The sequence below is a fragment of the Mustelus asterias genome, chromosome 20 (assembly GCF_964213995.1).
Source record: "Mustelus asterias chromosome 20, sMusAst1.hap1.1, whole genome shotgun sequence".
Lineage (NCBI taxonomy): Eukaryota > Metazoa > Chordata > Chondrichthyes > Carcharhiniformes > Triakidae > Mustelus > Mustelus asterias.
In genome coordinates this window covers 24519939-24537559 of record NC_135820.1, presented here as the reverse complement: position 1 = coordinate 24537559, position 17621 = coordinate 24519939, and the positions used below count along the sequence as shown (strand labels likewise).

At 45.3% G+C, this 17621-nt stretch overlaps 1 protein-coding gene across 6 annotated transcripts in view; it reads right to left on the bottom strand.

The window, feature by feature from the left end:
• Positions 1-17621, bottom strand: part of ppp4r1l (protein phosphatase 4, regulatory subunit 1-like) — a 204106-nt gene that overhangs the window by 65815 nt on the left and 120670 nt on the right. For all 6 annotated transcript variants that reach the window (XM_078236343.1, XM_078236347.1, XM_078236344.1 and 3 more), the window contains one exon: positions 1021-1283. In XM_078236343.1, coding sequence (XP_078092469.1) covers positions 1021-1283 — 263 coding nt within the window. The remainder of the gene's footprint in view (positions 1-1020; positions 1284-17621) is intronic.

Here is a 17621-nt window from a genome sequence, read left to right as displayed (position 1 = left end):
ATGCTGCCTGGTTTGGAGGGTAGGTCTTATGAGGAAAGGTTGAGGGAGCTAGGGCTGTTCTCTCTGGAGCGGAGGAGGCTGAGGGGAGACTTAATAGAGGTTTATAAAATGATGAAGGGGATAGATAGAGTGAACGTTCAAAGACTATTTCCTCGGGTGGATGGAGCTATTACAAGGGGGCACAACTATAGGGTTCATGGTGGGAGATATAGGAAGGATATCAGAGGTAGGTTCTTTACGCAGAGAGTGGTTGGGGTGTGGAATGGACTGCCTGCAGTGATAGTGGAGTCAGACACTTTAGGAACATTTAAGCGGTTATTGGATAGGCACATGGAGCACACCAGGATGATAGGGAGTGGGATAGCTTGATCTTGGTTTCAGATAAAGCTTGGCACAACATCGTGGGCCGAAGGGCCTGTTCTGTGCTGTACTGTTCTATGTTCTAAGTATTAACCCAAACTGTTCAATCTCTCATCATACGTCAACCCTTTCATCCCCAGAATCAACCTCCTCTAAACTGCCTCCAACGCCATCACATCCTTCTTCAAATAAGGAGACCAAAATGGGACACAATATTCCAGATGTAATCTCTCCAATATTCAACACAATTGCAGTAACACTTCTCTACTCTAGTCCCTTTGCAAGAAATGCCAACGTTCCATTTGCCTTTTTTATTACATGTTGCACCTGCATACCGACTTTCTGCGATTCATGAACACAAACAGCCAGATCCCTCTGCCCAGATGCATGTAAATCAGCTTTCCATTTAGGTGGCAATTTGCCTTTCTATTTTTTCTCCCAAAATGGATAACCTCGCACTTATCCACATGAAACGCCATCTACCAAATTTTGGCCCATTTTCCTAGCCTATATATAGCCATCTATAAAATCTTCATATCCTCTTCATTGCCTGCTTTCCCACCTATTTTAGTATCATCTGCACTTTTGCTATGTTATATTCTGTCCCTGCTTGTAGAACAAATATAAAAGTGACACAAAACCTAAACTATATTAACGTACCATATTCTGTATATTTTCATTAGATTCCAAACATTGAAGTGAGTGCCCAGTTGTTGCTGCTACAATCTCAGCTGCTGGGCCCATGCCCAGTGACCCATCAGTGTTAATGCACCCAGAATATGTGGATACAGGAAGCACTGGGCTGGTTGGCAATGACTCTGCCTGGATTTCTTCAGTATTTTCAGCATCAGATGATGGCTCTTCTTCGGCTACAGAATCCAGTCGGGCAGCTCGAAGTGCAGCAGTAATTACTTGTACTTGTGCTGTGGAGGAACCCAAACACAGCCATTAGAGACAAAGTTTCTAGCTTCCTCACCAGTGGCTGTGCAGTCTGTGCTTTGTAGGACAGCTTTGTCTCACACCAGATTACAGTATTACTATGGAGAATAAACAGTAGCACAAGTGGGAGAACACCACATATATGGGAAAGATAGACATGTACATGAAGGAGAAAATAGAAGAATATCATTTTATTTTATATGGAAAGCACTTATTGATCAATGTCGAGGATAACAATCCATTCACTGACTTCAACTGATGCAGTGTGAATGCTTGTGATGTCACTGGGAATAGATTGTCCAGTTCAAAAGTTCAGTATATGGGAAATGGTCTGACTGCAAAGACCACAGTCACAATGTTCCTCAGGTTTCACTTGTGGAGAAAGGATATAGTGACATGGCAAGCTGGAGTAAATAGAGTGCGAAGAGATTCCTATCAAGATTAAATCATGGAATAAACAGTGGCTTGCTGCTAGGTTATAAATATGTAAAAAACTGTTTTAATTTGGAAACAAGACGAATTAGACTGTGTGTATTTCAATAGAATAGCAAACAAATAAATACAAGGAATGGCGTGCTCATTTGTCTATAGTTCCAGTTTAACATCAATAACTTGTCATCCACATATTCTATATATGTTAATAGAGCAAAATAATGTGGCGATGGGGGCAGAGGGAAAGGCAGAAAAAAGAGAACTCCTTGCTAAAGGTTGATTTCAGAAGATTGATGGCGAAGACAGACTTCCTTTGAAGTATCGCAAAGCATTTACCATACAGTGCAGTTGTGTTACAGAGGCAAAGACACAAGATGCCGCAAAAAGCAATTAAACTAAATACCAATTAATGTATTTTCAGTGGTATTTAGGTTGACTAAATCAGCCTTCTCTGAATACTGCCATGATGGTGTTTAACACCCATCTAATAGCAAGCTTTATTTAACTTTTCATCTGCACCTCCGACATTGCAGAATCCCTTCAATACTGATGTGAGTGTCATACTGCTTTAGATCCTAAATCTAGAAGCATAGAAAAAGAAAATAGGGGCAGGAGTAGGCCATTCAGCCCTTTGAGCCTGTACCACCATTGAATATGATCATGGCTGATCACGCACTCTGTATCCAACTCCGGCTTTCTCTCCATACCTCTTGATCCTTTAACCGCAAGGGCTACATCCAGCTCCCTCTTGAACATATCGAACAAATTGGTCCTAACAGCTTCGTGTTAACGAATTCCATAGGTTCACAACTCTGAGTGAAGAAGTTCTTCCTCATTTCAGTCCTGAATAGTATGCCCCTTACTCTTAGACTGTGACCCCTAGTTCCGGACTTCCCCAATATCGGGAACATTCTTCCTGCATCTAGCCTGTCCTGTCCCATCAGGATTTTATATGGTTCTATGAGATCTCCTCTCATTCTTCTAAATTCCAGTGAGTACAAGCCCAGTCAATCCAATCTCTCTTCATATGTCAGTCCTGCCGTTCCAGGAATCAGTCTGGTGAACCTTCTCTGGACTCCCTCAATAGCAAGAATGTCCTTCCTCAGACTAGGAGACCAAAACTGCACACAATACTTGGCCTCACCAAGGCCCTGTATAACTGAGCAAGACAACCCTACCCCATACTCAAATCTTCTTGCTATGAAGGCCAGCGTGCTATGAGCTTTCCTCACTGCCTGCTGTACCTGCATGCCAACCTTCAGCAACTGTTCCACCATGATACCCAGGTCACATTGCACTTCTTCTTTTCCTAAACTGCCACCATTCAGATAATAATCTTCCTTCATGTTTTTACCACCAAAGTGGATAATCTCACATTCATCCACATTATATTATGTTTCCCAAATATTTGCCCACTCAGCCAGACTGTCCAAGTCACCCTGCAGCCTCTTAGCATCCTCCTCACAGCACACACTGCCACCCAGCTTAGTGTCCTCTGCAAATTTGGAGACATTGCATTCAATTCCTTCATCCAAATCATTAATGTATATTGTGAATAGCTTAGGTCCCAGCACGGAACCCTGTGGTACCCCATTAGTCACTGCCTGCCACTCTGAAAAGGAGTATTTATTCCCACACAATGCTTCCTGTCTGCCAACCAGTTCTCTATCCACACCAATACATTATCCCAATACCATGAGCTTTAATTTTGCTCACTCATCTCTTGGTGGGACCTTGTCAAAAGACTTTTGAAAGTCCAGATACACAACATCCACTGGTTCACCCTTAAGAACATAAGAACATAAGAAATAGGAGCAAGAGTAGGCCATCTAGCCCCTCGAGCCTGCCCCACCATTCAATAAGATCATGGCTGATCTGATAGTGGTTTAGTTCCACTTACCTGCCCGCTCCCCATAACCCTTCAGTCCCTTATTGATCAGAAATCTATCTACCTGTGACTTAAACATATTTAACGAGGTAGCCTCCACTGCGTCAATGGGCAGAGAATTCCAGAGATTCACTACCCTCAGAGAAGAAGTTCCTCCTCAACTCTGTTCGAAACTGACTCCCCCTTATTTTGAGGCTGTGTCCTCTAGTTCTTGTTTCCTTTCTAAGTGGAAAGAATCTCTCTGCCTCTACCCTGTCAAGCCCCTTCATTATCTTATATGTCTCTATAAGATCTCCCCTCAGCCTTCTAAACTCCAACGAGTACAGGCCCAATCTACTCAATCTCTCCTCATAAGCTAACCCCCTCATCTCCGGTATCAACCTGGTGAACCTTCTCGGTACTCCCTCCAAGGCCAATATATCCTTCCATAAATAAGGGGACCAAATTTGCACACTGTACTCTAGTTGCGGCCTCACCAGTACCTTGTACAATTGCAGCAAGACCTCCCTGCTTTTATACTCCCTCCCCTTCGCGATAAAGGCCAACATTCGCGGCACGGTAGCACAGTGGTTAGCACTGCTGCTTCACAGCTCCAGGGACCTGGGTTCGATTCCCGGCTTGGGTCACTGTCTGTGTGGAGTTTGCACATTCTCCTCGTGTCTGCGTGGGTTTCCTCCGGGTGCTCCGGTTTCCTCCCACAGTCCAAAGATGTGCGGGTTAGGTTGATTGGTTATGCTAAAATTGCCCTTAGTGTCCTGAGATGCATATGTTAGAGGGATTAGTGGGTAAATATGTAGGGATATGGGGGTATGGCCTGGGTGGTATTGTGGTCGGTGCAGACTCGATGGGCCGAATGGCCTCTTTCTGTACTGTAGGGATTCTATGATTCCATTTGCCTTCTTGAACACCTGCTGCACCTGCAAACTGAGTTTTTGCGATTCATGCACAAGGACCCCCAGGTCCCTCTGCACAGTAGCATGTTGTAATTTTTCACCATTTAAATAATAGTCCATTTTACTATTATTCCTTCCAAAGTGGATAACCTCACACTTGTCAACATTATACTCCACCTGCCAGATCCTCGCCCACTCACTTAGCCTATCCAAATCTCTCTGCAGATTTTCCGCATCCTCCACGCAATTCGCTTTCCCACTCATCTTTGTGTCATCCACAAACTTTGTTACCCTACACTCGGTCCCCTCCTCCAGATCGTCTATGTATATGGTAAACAGTTGAGGCCCCAGCACCGATCCCTGCGGCACGCCACTAATCACCAACTGCCAACCAGAAAAGCACCCATTTATTCCAACTCTCTGCTTTCTGTTAGATTCAGTAAGAGTTTTAACAACACCAGGTTAAAGTCCAACAGGTTTATTTGGTAGCAAATACCATTAGCTTTCGGAGCGCTGCTCCTTCGTCAGATGGAGTGGAAATCTGCTCTCCAGTTTTATATTTTGTGCTAGTTTAGTTTCATAATCTATCTTTCCTTTCTTTATCGCTTTCTTAGTAGTTCATTGTTGTTTTTTAAAGCTTTCCCAATCTTCTAATTCCCCACTAGTTTTGGCCACTCTGTACGCATCGGTTCTTGTCCACTCTACCAGTCACATCCTCAAAAAATTCCAGAAAATTTGTCAAGCACGATTTCCCGTTAGTGAATCCATGCTGACTTGGACCGATCCTGTCACCGCTTTCCAAATGCTCAGTTATTACATCCTTAATAATTGACTCCAACATTTCCCCCACCACTGATATCAGGCTAACCAGTCTATAATTCCCCATTTTCTCTCTCCCTCCTTTGTTAAAAAGTGGGGTTACATTAGCTACACCCCAATCCATTGGAACTCTTCCAGAGTCTATGGAATGCTCGAAAATAGACACCAATGTGTGCACTATTTCTAGGGCCACTTCCTTAAGTACTCTGGGGTGCAGTGCACCAGGCCCTGGGGACATATCAGGTTTTAATCCCAGCAATTTTCCCAATACAATTTCCTGACTAATAAGGATTTCCTTCAGTTCCTCCTTCATGCTAGACCCTCTGTTCCCTAGTATTTCTGGAAGCTTATTTGTGTCCTCTTTAGTGAAGACAAATCCAGAGTATTTGTTCAGCTGGTCTGCCAGCTTTTTGTTGCCCATTAAGAATTCACCTGATTCTAACTGTAAGGGACCTATATTTGTCTTCACCACTCTTTTTTTCTCTTCGCAGGCAGAATTCTCCCAAAAAAACTCTAAGTGTCGAATTCACATGAAAACTGGAGTAATTCACGCTTTATTTTCAGTGGGAATTGAGAGAAGAATCTCCTGTACTTTTGCACTGCAGAGGCCACCAGCGTGACTATCATTAAAATTCAGGGGAAATTCAGAGGAAATTACCTATTCCCGCTGGACAGGCTGAAATCAGCACACTGAGTGGGCCACTGAGCATGCACCGATCTGTCAGTGCCGAAATCGGGGCATGCGCAACGGACCCGCACTAATGGCCTCCCAATTGCTGGCCAGCCCTGTGACCACTGCAACTCCAGCTGTTCCACCGCCCCCCCCCCCCCCAAACGATCTCCAGCCATCCCTCCCCCACCCCGCCCCCCCAACAGGCTGTCTGCACGCCCGGCTGACCCCCCCCCCCAACCCTCCTCGATTGATGCCCTCCCTCCTTCCTCCACCGATCCCTATATTGAGTGGCAGCAGGACCCCCACCTGCATCTCCACCGATCACCCCGAGGGCCCACCCCCATCAGGCCCTGCCCCCCCCATGTCCCACACCCCTATGGGCAGTGCAAACGCGTCACCTGGGCATTGTCACTTTGACGCTTGGGCATTGCCAGGGGCTCAGGCTGGCACTGCTAGGGTGCCAATGCCCAGGGGGCATCACCCCCCACCAACTGACCTCCTGGGGGACCACGATTGCCCCCCCTTCACTCCAGCGGGGTCAGGCCACTAGCTCCCCGAAAGTGGGGAACAAGTGTAATCCCCACTCTGGCAGGGTAGGAGACGCTAGTGGGCCCAGATACTCCAGTCCTGGGCTCACTAATCATATTCAAATAATATTGAAAAGATCATTTAAATGGTCTGTGCGTCTCCCCACCGATTACCGGCGCGGAGCTGGTGCTGCTGGAAATCCGGTGCTGGATGACGCAAACGCACCACGGGATTCTCCCGGCCTGCTGCGCTGGATGGGAGAATCGCGGCCCACATGTCTATAGAAGCTTTTGCTGTCAGTTTTTATGCTCTCTGCAAGCTTACTCTCGTATTCTATCTTCCCCTTCAGAATTAAACCCTTTGTCTTCCTGTGCTGAATTTTAAATTCCTCCCAGTCCTCAGGTTTGCTGCTTCTTCTGGTCAATTTATATGCTTCCTCTTTGGCTTTAACACTATCCCTGATTTCCCTTGTTATTCATGGTTGAGCCACCTGCCCCGATTTACGCTTTTGCCAGACAGGGATGTACAGTGTTGAAGTTCATCCATGTGTTCTTTAAATATCTGGCACTGCCTATTCACTGTCAACCCCTTAAGTATCCTTTGCCAGCTTATCCTGGCCAATGCACATCTCATACCATCAAAATTTGCTTTCCTCAAGTTCAGGATCCTAGTATCAGACTTAACTATGTCACTTCCATCTTAATGAAGAATTCTACCATATCATGATCACTCTTCCCCAAAGAATCTCGCAAGGTTGCTATTTGTCCTCTCTCATTACACAATACCCAGTCTAGGATGCCTGCTCTCTAGTTGGTTCCTCGACATATTGGATGAGAAAACCATCCCTTATACATTTCAAAAAATCCTCCTCCATCGCAATGCTACCAGTTTGGTGAGCCCAATCAATATGCAGATTGAAGTCACCCATAAAAACTGCTGTACCCTTACTGCACGCATCTCTAATTTCCTGCTTGATGCCATCCCCAACCTCACTACTACTGAACCCAAATTTTATGACTAAGCACAGCTGACACAGATAGCGAGGCAGGAATGCTTTACTGCTCCCACAGGCTCTTTTTGACTTGTAGCAAAGACTTGGTAAAAGGGCAAGGGGATTCAGGGGTGATTTCAGGAGCAACTTCACACAAAGAGCAGTGCGAATCTGAATCTCTCCCCCAAAAAACTGTTGAGGCGCGATCAATTAAAGATTTCAAAGCCGAGATTAATATATTTTTTTAGATAAGGGATAAATGAAGAAAAGATACAGATCAGCCATTTCTAATTAAACGTCATAAACTAACTTGAGGGACAGAATGGTCCCATTTTTATCATTTTCTAAGGAGCAGAACAAACATGACTAAAGAACACCCATGGGTATTTTTAATGGAATGGACAATGCTGATAGGGAGACAAGTGTACCACATTAAAAAGTGGATGATGCAAACGTAATAATACCTCCATGTAAAGCGTAAAAAACCTATCCTCACTATTTTTGGAGACCAATTCTAAAGTCTTCAGAGCTAGCCTGGTTACAGGAAGTGGAGTGAGTTAGGTACTCTCACACACCAAGCTTCATTACATCAGCAATTTTCTAGAGTCAGATAATCTGCTTGACTTGAAAATTGTTACACAAAGTGGCCTATTCTAAACAGCTATGTAAAGCAGGATTACAGTCATGTCACCAACAGCCCCGGTTTGAGTTCAATTCCTAGCACAGCAAGGGTGCCAGCACCAACTTACTGCTTTATATGGGATTTATGAGTCGCAGGTTGAGCCAGTGGGTGGTTTCCCCTGTCCTCACTGTTCAGATACACTTCTAAATTGGGAGCCTTACCCTAAGTAGATAAATGTCAACAAGAAGATACCAGAAAGCCTTACAGAGAGGTTACCAGACACAGGAGACAGCATCTGTATGGAATGTTGAGAATGCAATTACAAAATAAAACGGGAACAAATTAGAAAGGAACAAGGACTCCCCGGCCCTTACAATATTTTGGTGCTTGTTTCAGTTCTTTACATGAGAATTTAGCACAGTACAGATTTAGCGTTACTAACAAATGTGCACGCACGTGACACTCACCCTCTTTGGATTTAAAAGGACTTGTCAGCAAATAGGTTTGGGTTTTCAAAATGTCCCTATGTTCAGCCAATATTTCTGGAGGAAATCACTTTTGATAATTTTGTTAAAACAAGTCTTACTAAACTTCAATTAGACATGTTAATAGGGCAACATTACATTTCACATGAATCAATTGTGCATGGGGCTAGGCAGGGTGGAAAACCCTTTTTGAAAAGCTCAGTGGATGGGTAAAGAGAGACTGGCAAAACGAAACATTGCAGACAAACAGAATGAAAATAAAGAAAGCAGTTTCTGTCGGTATGCAGATATGTACATTTCTGTTCCTCGTTACAACAGTGAGGTGAAAAAGCACCAGAACTGCTACCAGATCTGCAGCTGAAGGAAAGCAAGGCAAATAACAGCTGATCATGCATGACAAACTCCAGCAGAACGTTAAGCAAACAATTTAAAGAATTTAGTCTTATGTAGCCATTAAAATTCAGTGTGGTAGCACATGCATTTCCTTTTGTTGGGGAATGAGCAAAATCAGCCAGTAATTCCTATCCCAAATGCAATTGAGTGACCCTCATCCCCACTGGAAAGAGCATGCTTATGAATATGGGAATAAGATCACCTGTGATGGAGATGCCCCTCATAATCCAAAAGCCTATGTGGCCTAGATTGGCCACATGGGGTTGGAAGTCTACAAAATAACTCAGTAACTATTGGTAAGGAAGAAGGAAGAAAAATATAGGTGGGTTATTTGGAGTCAGGCAGGGTGGGGAGGGGGTCGGAAAGAGAAATTATCTGAAGCCATTGAAATTCAGTGTGGTAGCACATGAAGTAGAAGTAAAAATTTATGTATTAGTCACAAGTAGGCTTACATTAACACTACAATGAAGTTACTATGAAAATCCCCTAGTTGCCATACTCTGGTGCCTATTCAGATACACTGAGGGAGAATTTAGCATTGCCAATGCACCTAACCCGCACATCCTTGGACTGTGGGAGGAAACTGGAGCACCCGGAGGAAACCCATGCAGACACAGGGAGAACATGCAAACTCTGCACAGATAGTGACCCAAGCCGAGAATCGAATTCAAGTCCCTGGAGCTGTGAGGCAGCAGTGCTAACTACTGTGCCACCATGCCACCCCTAAATACCAAAATAGATGCAGGTTGCTTTAAGTACAGGAAACACCACCATTGAAACCACTTAGCAGAAGACAAGCAGCACAACTTGAAAGGAAAACATTGCAAATGGATGACACTCTTAAAATAGGGAGTGGGAGGAGTAGATTAGGAGTATTCAAATGTAGCGCACAGTGTAAAGAGTTGCCTGCTTTTTGCGGCACGTTGTTATAGAGTATCCTTTCTTCTGGAAAACACTGGTGAGCATGCAATAGTATGCATCTTGTATGGGGGCACGGTAGCACAGTGGTTAGCACTGCTGCTTCACAGCTCCAGGGTCCCGGGTTCGATTCCCGGCTCGGGTCACTGTTTGTGTGGAGTTTGCACATTCTCCTCGTGTCTGCGTGGGTTTCCTCCGGGTGCTCCGGTTTCCTCCCACAGTCCAAAGATGTGCGGGTTAGGTTGATTGGCCAGGTTAAAAATTGTCCCTTAGAGTCCTGGGATGTGTAGGTTAGAGGGATTAGCGGGTAAAATATGTGGGGGTAGAGCCTGGGTGGGATTGTGGTCGGTGCAGACTCGATGGGCCGAATGGCCTCCTTCTGCACTGTAGGGTTTCTATGTATTAAAGTGAGATACTAATTGGTGAGCCATTTGAGGGGTTCTTCTTCCCTTATCTATAGAGATTGTGTTACATTTCTCCAAGTTTTATTTGAGCAATAGAAGTGATTCTATTATCAAAACATGGCTAGAGAGAATAATTGATATCTATATTGTGAGAACTGCTGTACAAGGATTTCATGGGTGAAGTGGGTGACCTTTATGCTTAAGACGACTTTTATGCTTAATATCATTGACATTTTTACACATGTATATCAAATTTATTTTAAAATATTGTCAGCAGCTCACAGCAATACAATGACTCATGGGCACCCCTTAATCACTTCAGACAACCTAATCACTTTAGACTCCAAGCAGGGAAAACATAGACAAAAGCTCAACTGATTAGATTATGCAAGAAGCTCAAAACACAAAGGGAACCCTCCAGAAAGAGATCAGCCCAGGGAAATGGGTTCACATCATCATCAGCCACAGATCAATTCCACCTATCTATAATGGCTTTTTAATATCTTGCTATTGTGCCACTGCTTTGTGTTATTAGCAGGCACTGATCATCTAACTGGTAGCAAATGATGAGCCTATTACCATATGTTTGGCGCGAAGTTCAAAACCCTATAAATTGTAAAGCGCACAATGGCCAGGGAGAGCAGTTGACTTGCAGCTGTCTCTCCCCAGGCCTGCGGTTTTTGATATTTTAAACAGAGAATAAAGTTTGTGTTGCCTTTTTGTACTGTACTCATGTCTGCTTGTCTTTTATGCTGGTAGGAAGAGAGAAACTTCCCCTTACAGCAATAAATCCCCAGGACCGGACAGGGTATTCCCACGGACCTTGAGGGAAGCTAGTGTTGAACTTGCAGGGGCCCTGGCAGACATATTTAAAATGTCAGTATTCACGGGGGAGGTGCCGGATGATTGGAGGGTGCTCATGTTGTTCCGTTGTTTAAAAAAGGTTCCAAAAGAAATCCGGGAAATTATAGGCCAGTAAGTTTGACGTCAGTGGTGGGCAAGTTACTGGAAGGTGTGATAAGGGATAGGATCTACAAATATTTGGATAGACAGGGACTTATTAGGGAGAGTCAACATGGCGTTGTGTGTGGTAGGTCATGTTTGACCAATCTATTAGAGTTTTTCGAGGAGGTTACCAGGAAAGCGGATGAAGGGATGGCGGTGGATGTTGTCTACCTGGATTTCAGCAAGGCCTTTGACAGGGTCCCTCATGGGAGGTTAGTTAGGAAGGTTCAGTCGCTGGGTATACATGGGGAGGTAGTAAATTGGATTAGACACTGGCTCAATGGAAGAACAGTAAGAAGTCTCACAACACCAGGTTAAAGTCCAACAGGTTTATTTGGTAGCAAATACCATAAGCTTTCGGAGCTTGCTGCTCCTTTGTCAGATGGAGTGGCCTCTGTTCTCCAACAGTGCACAGGTAAGCGTTCTCCAAGGCGGCCTTCACGACACACGACAGCGCAGAGTCGCTGAGCAGAAACTGATAGCCAAGTTCCGCACACATGAGGACGGCCTAAACCGGGATGTTGGATTTATGTCACATTATCAGTAACCCCCACAGCTTGCCCCTGGTCTTGCATAATCTCACCAGCTGTTCTGTCTGGAGACAATTCACATCTCTTTAACCTGTGTTTAATGTTCCCTCCAATCACATTATCTGTACCTTTTAAGACCTGGCTGGCTGTAGAGATTTGCATTCTAATTAGTATTCTGTAACTTGATTTCTGTGTCCGTGCACTGTTGGAGAACAGAGACCACTCCACCTGACGAAGGAGCAGCACGCTCCGAAAGCTTATGGTATTTGCTACCAAATAAACCTGTTGGACTTTAACCTGGTGTTGTGAGACTTCTTACTGTGCTTACCCCAGTCCAACGCCGGCATCTCCACATCAATGGAAGAAGCCAGAGAGTGGGTGGCACGGTAGCACAGTGGTTAGCACTGCTGCTTCACAGCTCCAGGGTCCCGGGTTCGATTCCCGGCTCGGGTCACTGTCTGTGTGGAGTGTGCACATTCTCCTCGTGTCTGCGTGGGTTTCCTCCGGGTGCTCCGGTTTCCTCCCACAGTCCAAAGATGTGCGGGTTAGGCTGATTGGCCAGGTTAAAAATTGTCCCTTAGAGTCCTGGGATGTGTAGGTTAGAGGGATTAGCGGGTAAAATATTTTGGGTTAGGGCCTGGGTGGGATTGTGGTCGGTGCAGACTCGATGGGCCGAATGGCCTCCTTCTGCACTGTAGGGTTTCTATGATTCTATGGTTGTGGAGGATTGCTTCTCTGAGTGGAGGCCTATGACTAGTGGTGTGCTGCAGGGATCGGTGTTGGGTCCATTGTTGTTTGTCATCTATATCAATGATCTGGATGATAATGTGGTCAATTGGATCAGCAAGTTTTCTGATGATACAAAGATTGGAGGTGTAGTGGACAGTGAGGAAGGTTTTCAAAGCTTGTAGAGGGATTTGGACCAACTAGAAAAATGGGCTGAAAAATGGCAAATGGAATTTAACGCAGACAAGTGTGAGATATTGCACTCTGGAAGGACAACCAAAGTAGAAAGTACAGGGTAAATGGTAGGACTCTGAAGAGTGCAGTTGAACAGAGTGATCTGGGAATACAGGTATAGAATTCCCTAAAAGTGACGTCACAGGTGGATAGGGTCGTAAAGAGTGCCTTTGGTACATTGGCCTTTATAAATCGGAGTATCGAGTATAAAAGTTGGAATGTTATGGTAAGGTTATATAAGGCATTGGTGAGGCCGAATTTGGAGTATTGTGTACAGTTTTGGTCACCTAGTTACAGGAAGGATGTAAATAAGGTTGAAAGAGTGCAGAGAAGGTTCACAAGGATGTTGCCGGGACTGGAGAAGCTGAGTTACAGAGAGAGATTGAATAGGTTGGGACTTTATTCCCTGGAGCGTAGAAGATTGAGGGGAGATTTGATAGAGGTGTATAAGATTTTGATGGGTATAGATAGAGTGAATGCAAGCAGGCTTTTTCCGCTGAGGCTAGGGGAGAAAAAAAACCAGAGGGCATGGGTTAAGAGTGAAAGGAGAAAAGTTTAAAGGGAATATTAGGGGGGGCTTCTTCACGCAGAGAGTGGTGGGAGTGTGGAATGAGCTGCCGGATAAAGTGGTAAATGCGGGGTCACTTTTAACATTTAAGAAAAACTTGGACGGGTTCATGGATGAGAGGGGTGTGGAGGGATATGGTCCAAGTGCAGGTCAGTGGGACTAGGCAAAAAATGGTTCGGCACAGACAAGAAGGGCCAAAAGGCCTGTTTCTGAGCTGTAATTTTCTATGGTTCTATGGTTCTTACAGTTTGGTGTCGAAACCCGGGAGGAAGTGACCACTCGCTGGACCCACGGTGACAAGGATCAAGTGGGTGAGAAGTCAGTTTCAGACCGTCAGAGTCCGGAAGGATCCGAGCGCCGTCGGGACCACGAGGGGACTTCCTCCAACCTGGATACCAGCTTGTAGACCGAGTAGGTACAAAAAGTGCACTTACACTGATTGGCTACTGCACAAATTTCACTGATTGAGAACTTTAAATTTGTAACACGGTTAGGTACACTGCTGTCGGCTACCTATTGGTCGGCTACCTATTGTGAGAGGGACTTGTAAGCGTCACAAGAGGTGGACCATTGTCATGGCAGGACTTCATGTCCCTGCTAACCACCCATTGCGCCAATAAGGGGGATAAAGAAAAAGGCCTTATTGAATGAGCGGGTAGGTTAGGCGTACCTCTGCGAGCCAGGAACTTAGGGAACCAAAAGGGTTGACAGATTCCAGAAGCACTCACAATAGGAGCGGGGTTCGGGCTAGGAGAAATGTGAAAGGTACAGAAAGACAAGAGAGAGAGAGAGACAGAAGGCCCCATGAAGGAAAGCCCGAGGAAAGATGACCCCAGGACAGAGATTCCGAAGTAGGTTGCGCATACGTAGGGGGAGGAAGGGAGCAAGAGGATAGCCTCTCCCTAGAATGGGGGCCAGAAGGATCTCTTAGCCGAGCATTTGGGATGCAACAGCAGAAACCAATCAGGAAAATGTGCAAGAAGGGATGGAACCCCTGTGCGTCCTTCCCCCTACAAAGGGAATGGTGGAATAGCCACCAGCGGGACGCTTCTAAAAAGGCTGCAGTAATTTTAGTTAAACAGTTAGTGATAGCGGTACGTATGAACCAGGTTTACCAGGAAAAGATAGTGGAAAAGTTTACAAGGGGGCATAACTATAGGGTTCATAGTGGGAGATATAGGAAGGATATCAAAGGTAGGTTCTTTACGCAGAGAGTGGTTGGGGTGTGGAATGGACTGCCTGCAGTGATAGTGGAGTCAGACACTTTAGGAACATTTAAGAGGTTATTGGATAGGCACATGGAGCACACCAGGATGATAGGGAGTGGGATAGCTTGATCTTGGTTTCAGATAAAGCTCGGCACAACATCGTGGGCCGAAGGGCCTGTTCTGTGCTGTGCTGTACTGTTCTATGTTCTATGAAAAGAACAAGAGTATTGCAAGTTTAGAACATAGAACATTACAGCGCAGAACAGGCCCTTCGGCCCACGATGTTGCACCGACCAGTTAAAAAAAAAAACTGTGACCCTCCAACCTAAACCAATTTCTTTTCGTCCATGAACCTATCTACGGATCTCTTAAACGCCCCCAAACTAGGCGCATTTACTACTGATGCTGGCAGGGCATTCCAATCCCTCACCACCCTCTGGGTAAAGAACCTACCCCTGACATCGGTTCTATAACTACCCCCCCTCAATTTAAAGCCATGCCCCCTCGTGCTGGATTTCTCCATCAGAGGAAAAAGGCTATCACTATCCACCCTATCTAAACCTCTAATCATCTTATATGTTTCAATAAGATCCCCTCTTAGCCGCCGCCTTTCCAGCGAAAACAATCCCAAATCCCTCAGCCTCTCCTCATAGGATCTCCCCTCCATACCAGGCAACATCCTGGTAAACCTCCTCTGCACCCTCTCCAAAGCCTCCACATCCTTCCTGTAATGTGGGGACCAGAACTGCACACAGTACTCCAAGTGCGGCCGCACCAGAGTTGTGTACAGTTGCAACATAACGCTACGACTCCTAAATTCAATCCCCCTACCAATAAACGCCAAGACACCATATGCCTTCTTAACAACCTTATCTACTTGATTCCCAACTTTCAGGGATCTATGCACACATACACCTAGATCCCTCTGCTCCTCCACACTATTCAAAGTCCTCCCGTTAGCCCTATACTCAACACATCTGTTATTCCTACCAAAGTGAATTACCTCACACTTCTCCGCATTAAACTCCATCCGCCACCTCTCGGCCCAACTTTGCAACCTGTCTAAGTCTTCCTGCAAACTACGACACCCTTCCTCACTGTCTACCACACCACCGACTTTGGTGTCATCAGCAAATTTGCTAATCCACCCAACTATACCCTCATCCAGATCATTAATAAATATTACAAACAGCAGTGGCCCCAAAACAGATCCCTGAGGTACACCACTTGTAACCGCACTCCATGATGAATATTTACTATCAACCACCACCCTCTGTTTCCTATCCGCTAGCCAATTCCTGATCCAATTTCCTAGATCACCCCCAATCCCATACATCTGCATTTTCTGCAGAAGCCTACCATGGTGAACCTTATCAAACGCCTTACTAAAATCCATATATACCACGTCCACTGCCTTGCCCCCATCCACCTCCTTGGTCACTTTCTCAAAAAACTCAATAAGGTTAGTAAGGCACGACCTACCTGCCACAAAACCATGCTGACTATCACCTATCAATTCATTACTCTCCAAATAACTATAAATCCTATCCCTTATAATTTTTTCCAACATCTTGCCGACAACAGAAGTGAGACTCACCGGTCTATAATTCCCGGGGAAGTCTCTGTTCCCCTTCTTAAACAATGGGACAACATTCGCTAACCTCCAATCTTCTGGTACTATACCAGAGGCCAACGACGACCTGAAGATCAGAGCCAGAGGCTCTGCAATCACTTCTCTTGCCTCCCAGAGAATCCTTGGATAAATCCCATCCGGACCAGGGGATTTATCTATTTTCAGACCCTCCAGAATATCCTGCACATCCTCCTTATCAACTGTAATACTGTCTATTCTACTCCCTTGCAACCCAGTGTCCTCCTCAGCTATATTCATGTCCCCTTGCGTGAACACCGAAGAGAAATATTGGTTCAATGCTTCACCAATCTCCTCCGGTTCCACACATAACTTCCCTCTGCCATCTATAACTGGCCCTAAACTTGCCCTAACCAACCTTCTGTTCTTGACATACCTATAGAACGCCTTAGGATTCTCTTTAACCCTATCCGCCAAAGTCTTCTCATGTCCCCTTTTAGCCCTTCTAAGCTCGCTCTTCAACTCCCTCTTAGCCAATCTAAAGCTTTCTAGTGCACTACCCGAGTGCTCACGTCTCATCCGAACATAAGCCTCCTTTTTCTTTTTAACCAACAAAGAAACTTTTTTGGTGCACCACGGTTCCCTAGCCCTACCAATTCCTCCTTGCCTGACAGGGACATACCTATCACAGACTCGCAGTAGCTGCTCCTTGAAAAAACTCCACATGTCGGACGTTCCCAGTCCCTGTAATCTCCTAGTCCAACCTATGTTTCCTAATTCTCTCCTAATAGCCTCATAATTACCCTTCCCCCAGCTAAAACCACTGGCCCGAGGTTCATGCCTATCCCTTTCCATCACTAAGGTGAACGTAACCGAATTGTGGTCACTATCACCAAAATGCACACCAACTTCCAAGTCTAGCACCTGGTCTGGCTCATTTCCCAGCACCAGATCCAATATAGCCTCACCTCTAGTTGGCCTGTCTACATACTGAGTCAAAAAACCTTCCTGCACGCTTTGAACAAAAACTGACCCCTCTAACGAGCTAGAGCTATAACAATTCCAGTCAATATTAGTCAAGTTAAAATCCCCCATAACAATTGCCCTATTACTTTCACTCCTAAGCAGGATTGACTCCGCAATCCTTTCCTCAACCTCTCTAGAACTTTTAGGAGGTCTATAAAAGACTCCCAACAGGGTGACCTCTCCTCTCCTATTTCTAATCTCCGCCCATACTACCTCAACAGATAAGTCCTCATCAAACCTCCTCTCTGACACTGTGATACAATCTCTGACCAATAATGCTACCCCTCCCCCTCTTCTACCTCCTTCCCTACTTCGACTAAAACATTTGAACCCCGGGACCTGCAGCATCCATTCCTGCCCCTGCTCTATCCATGTCTCTGAAATAGCC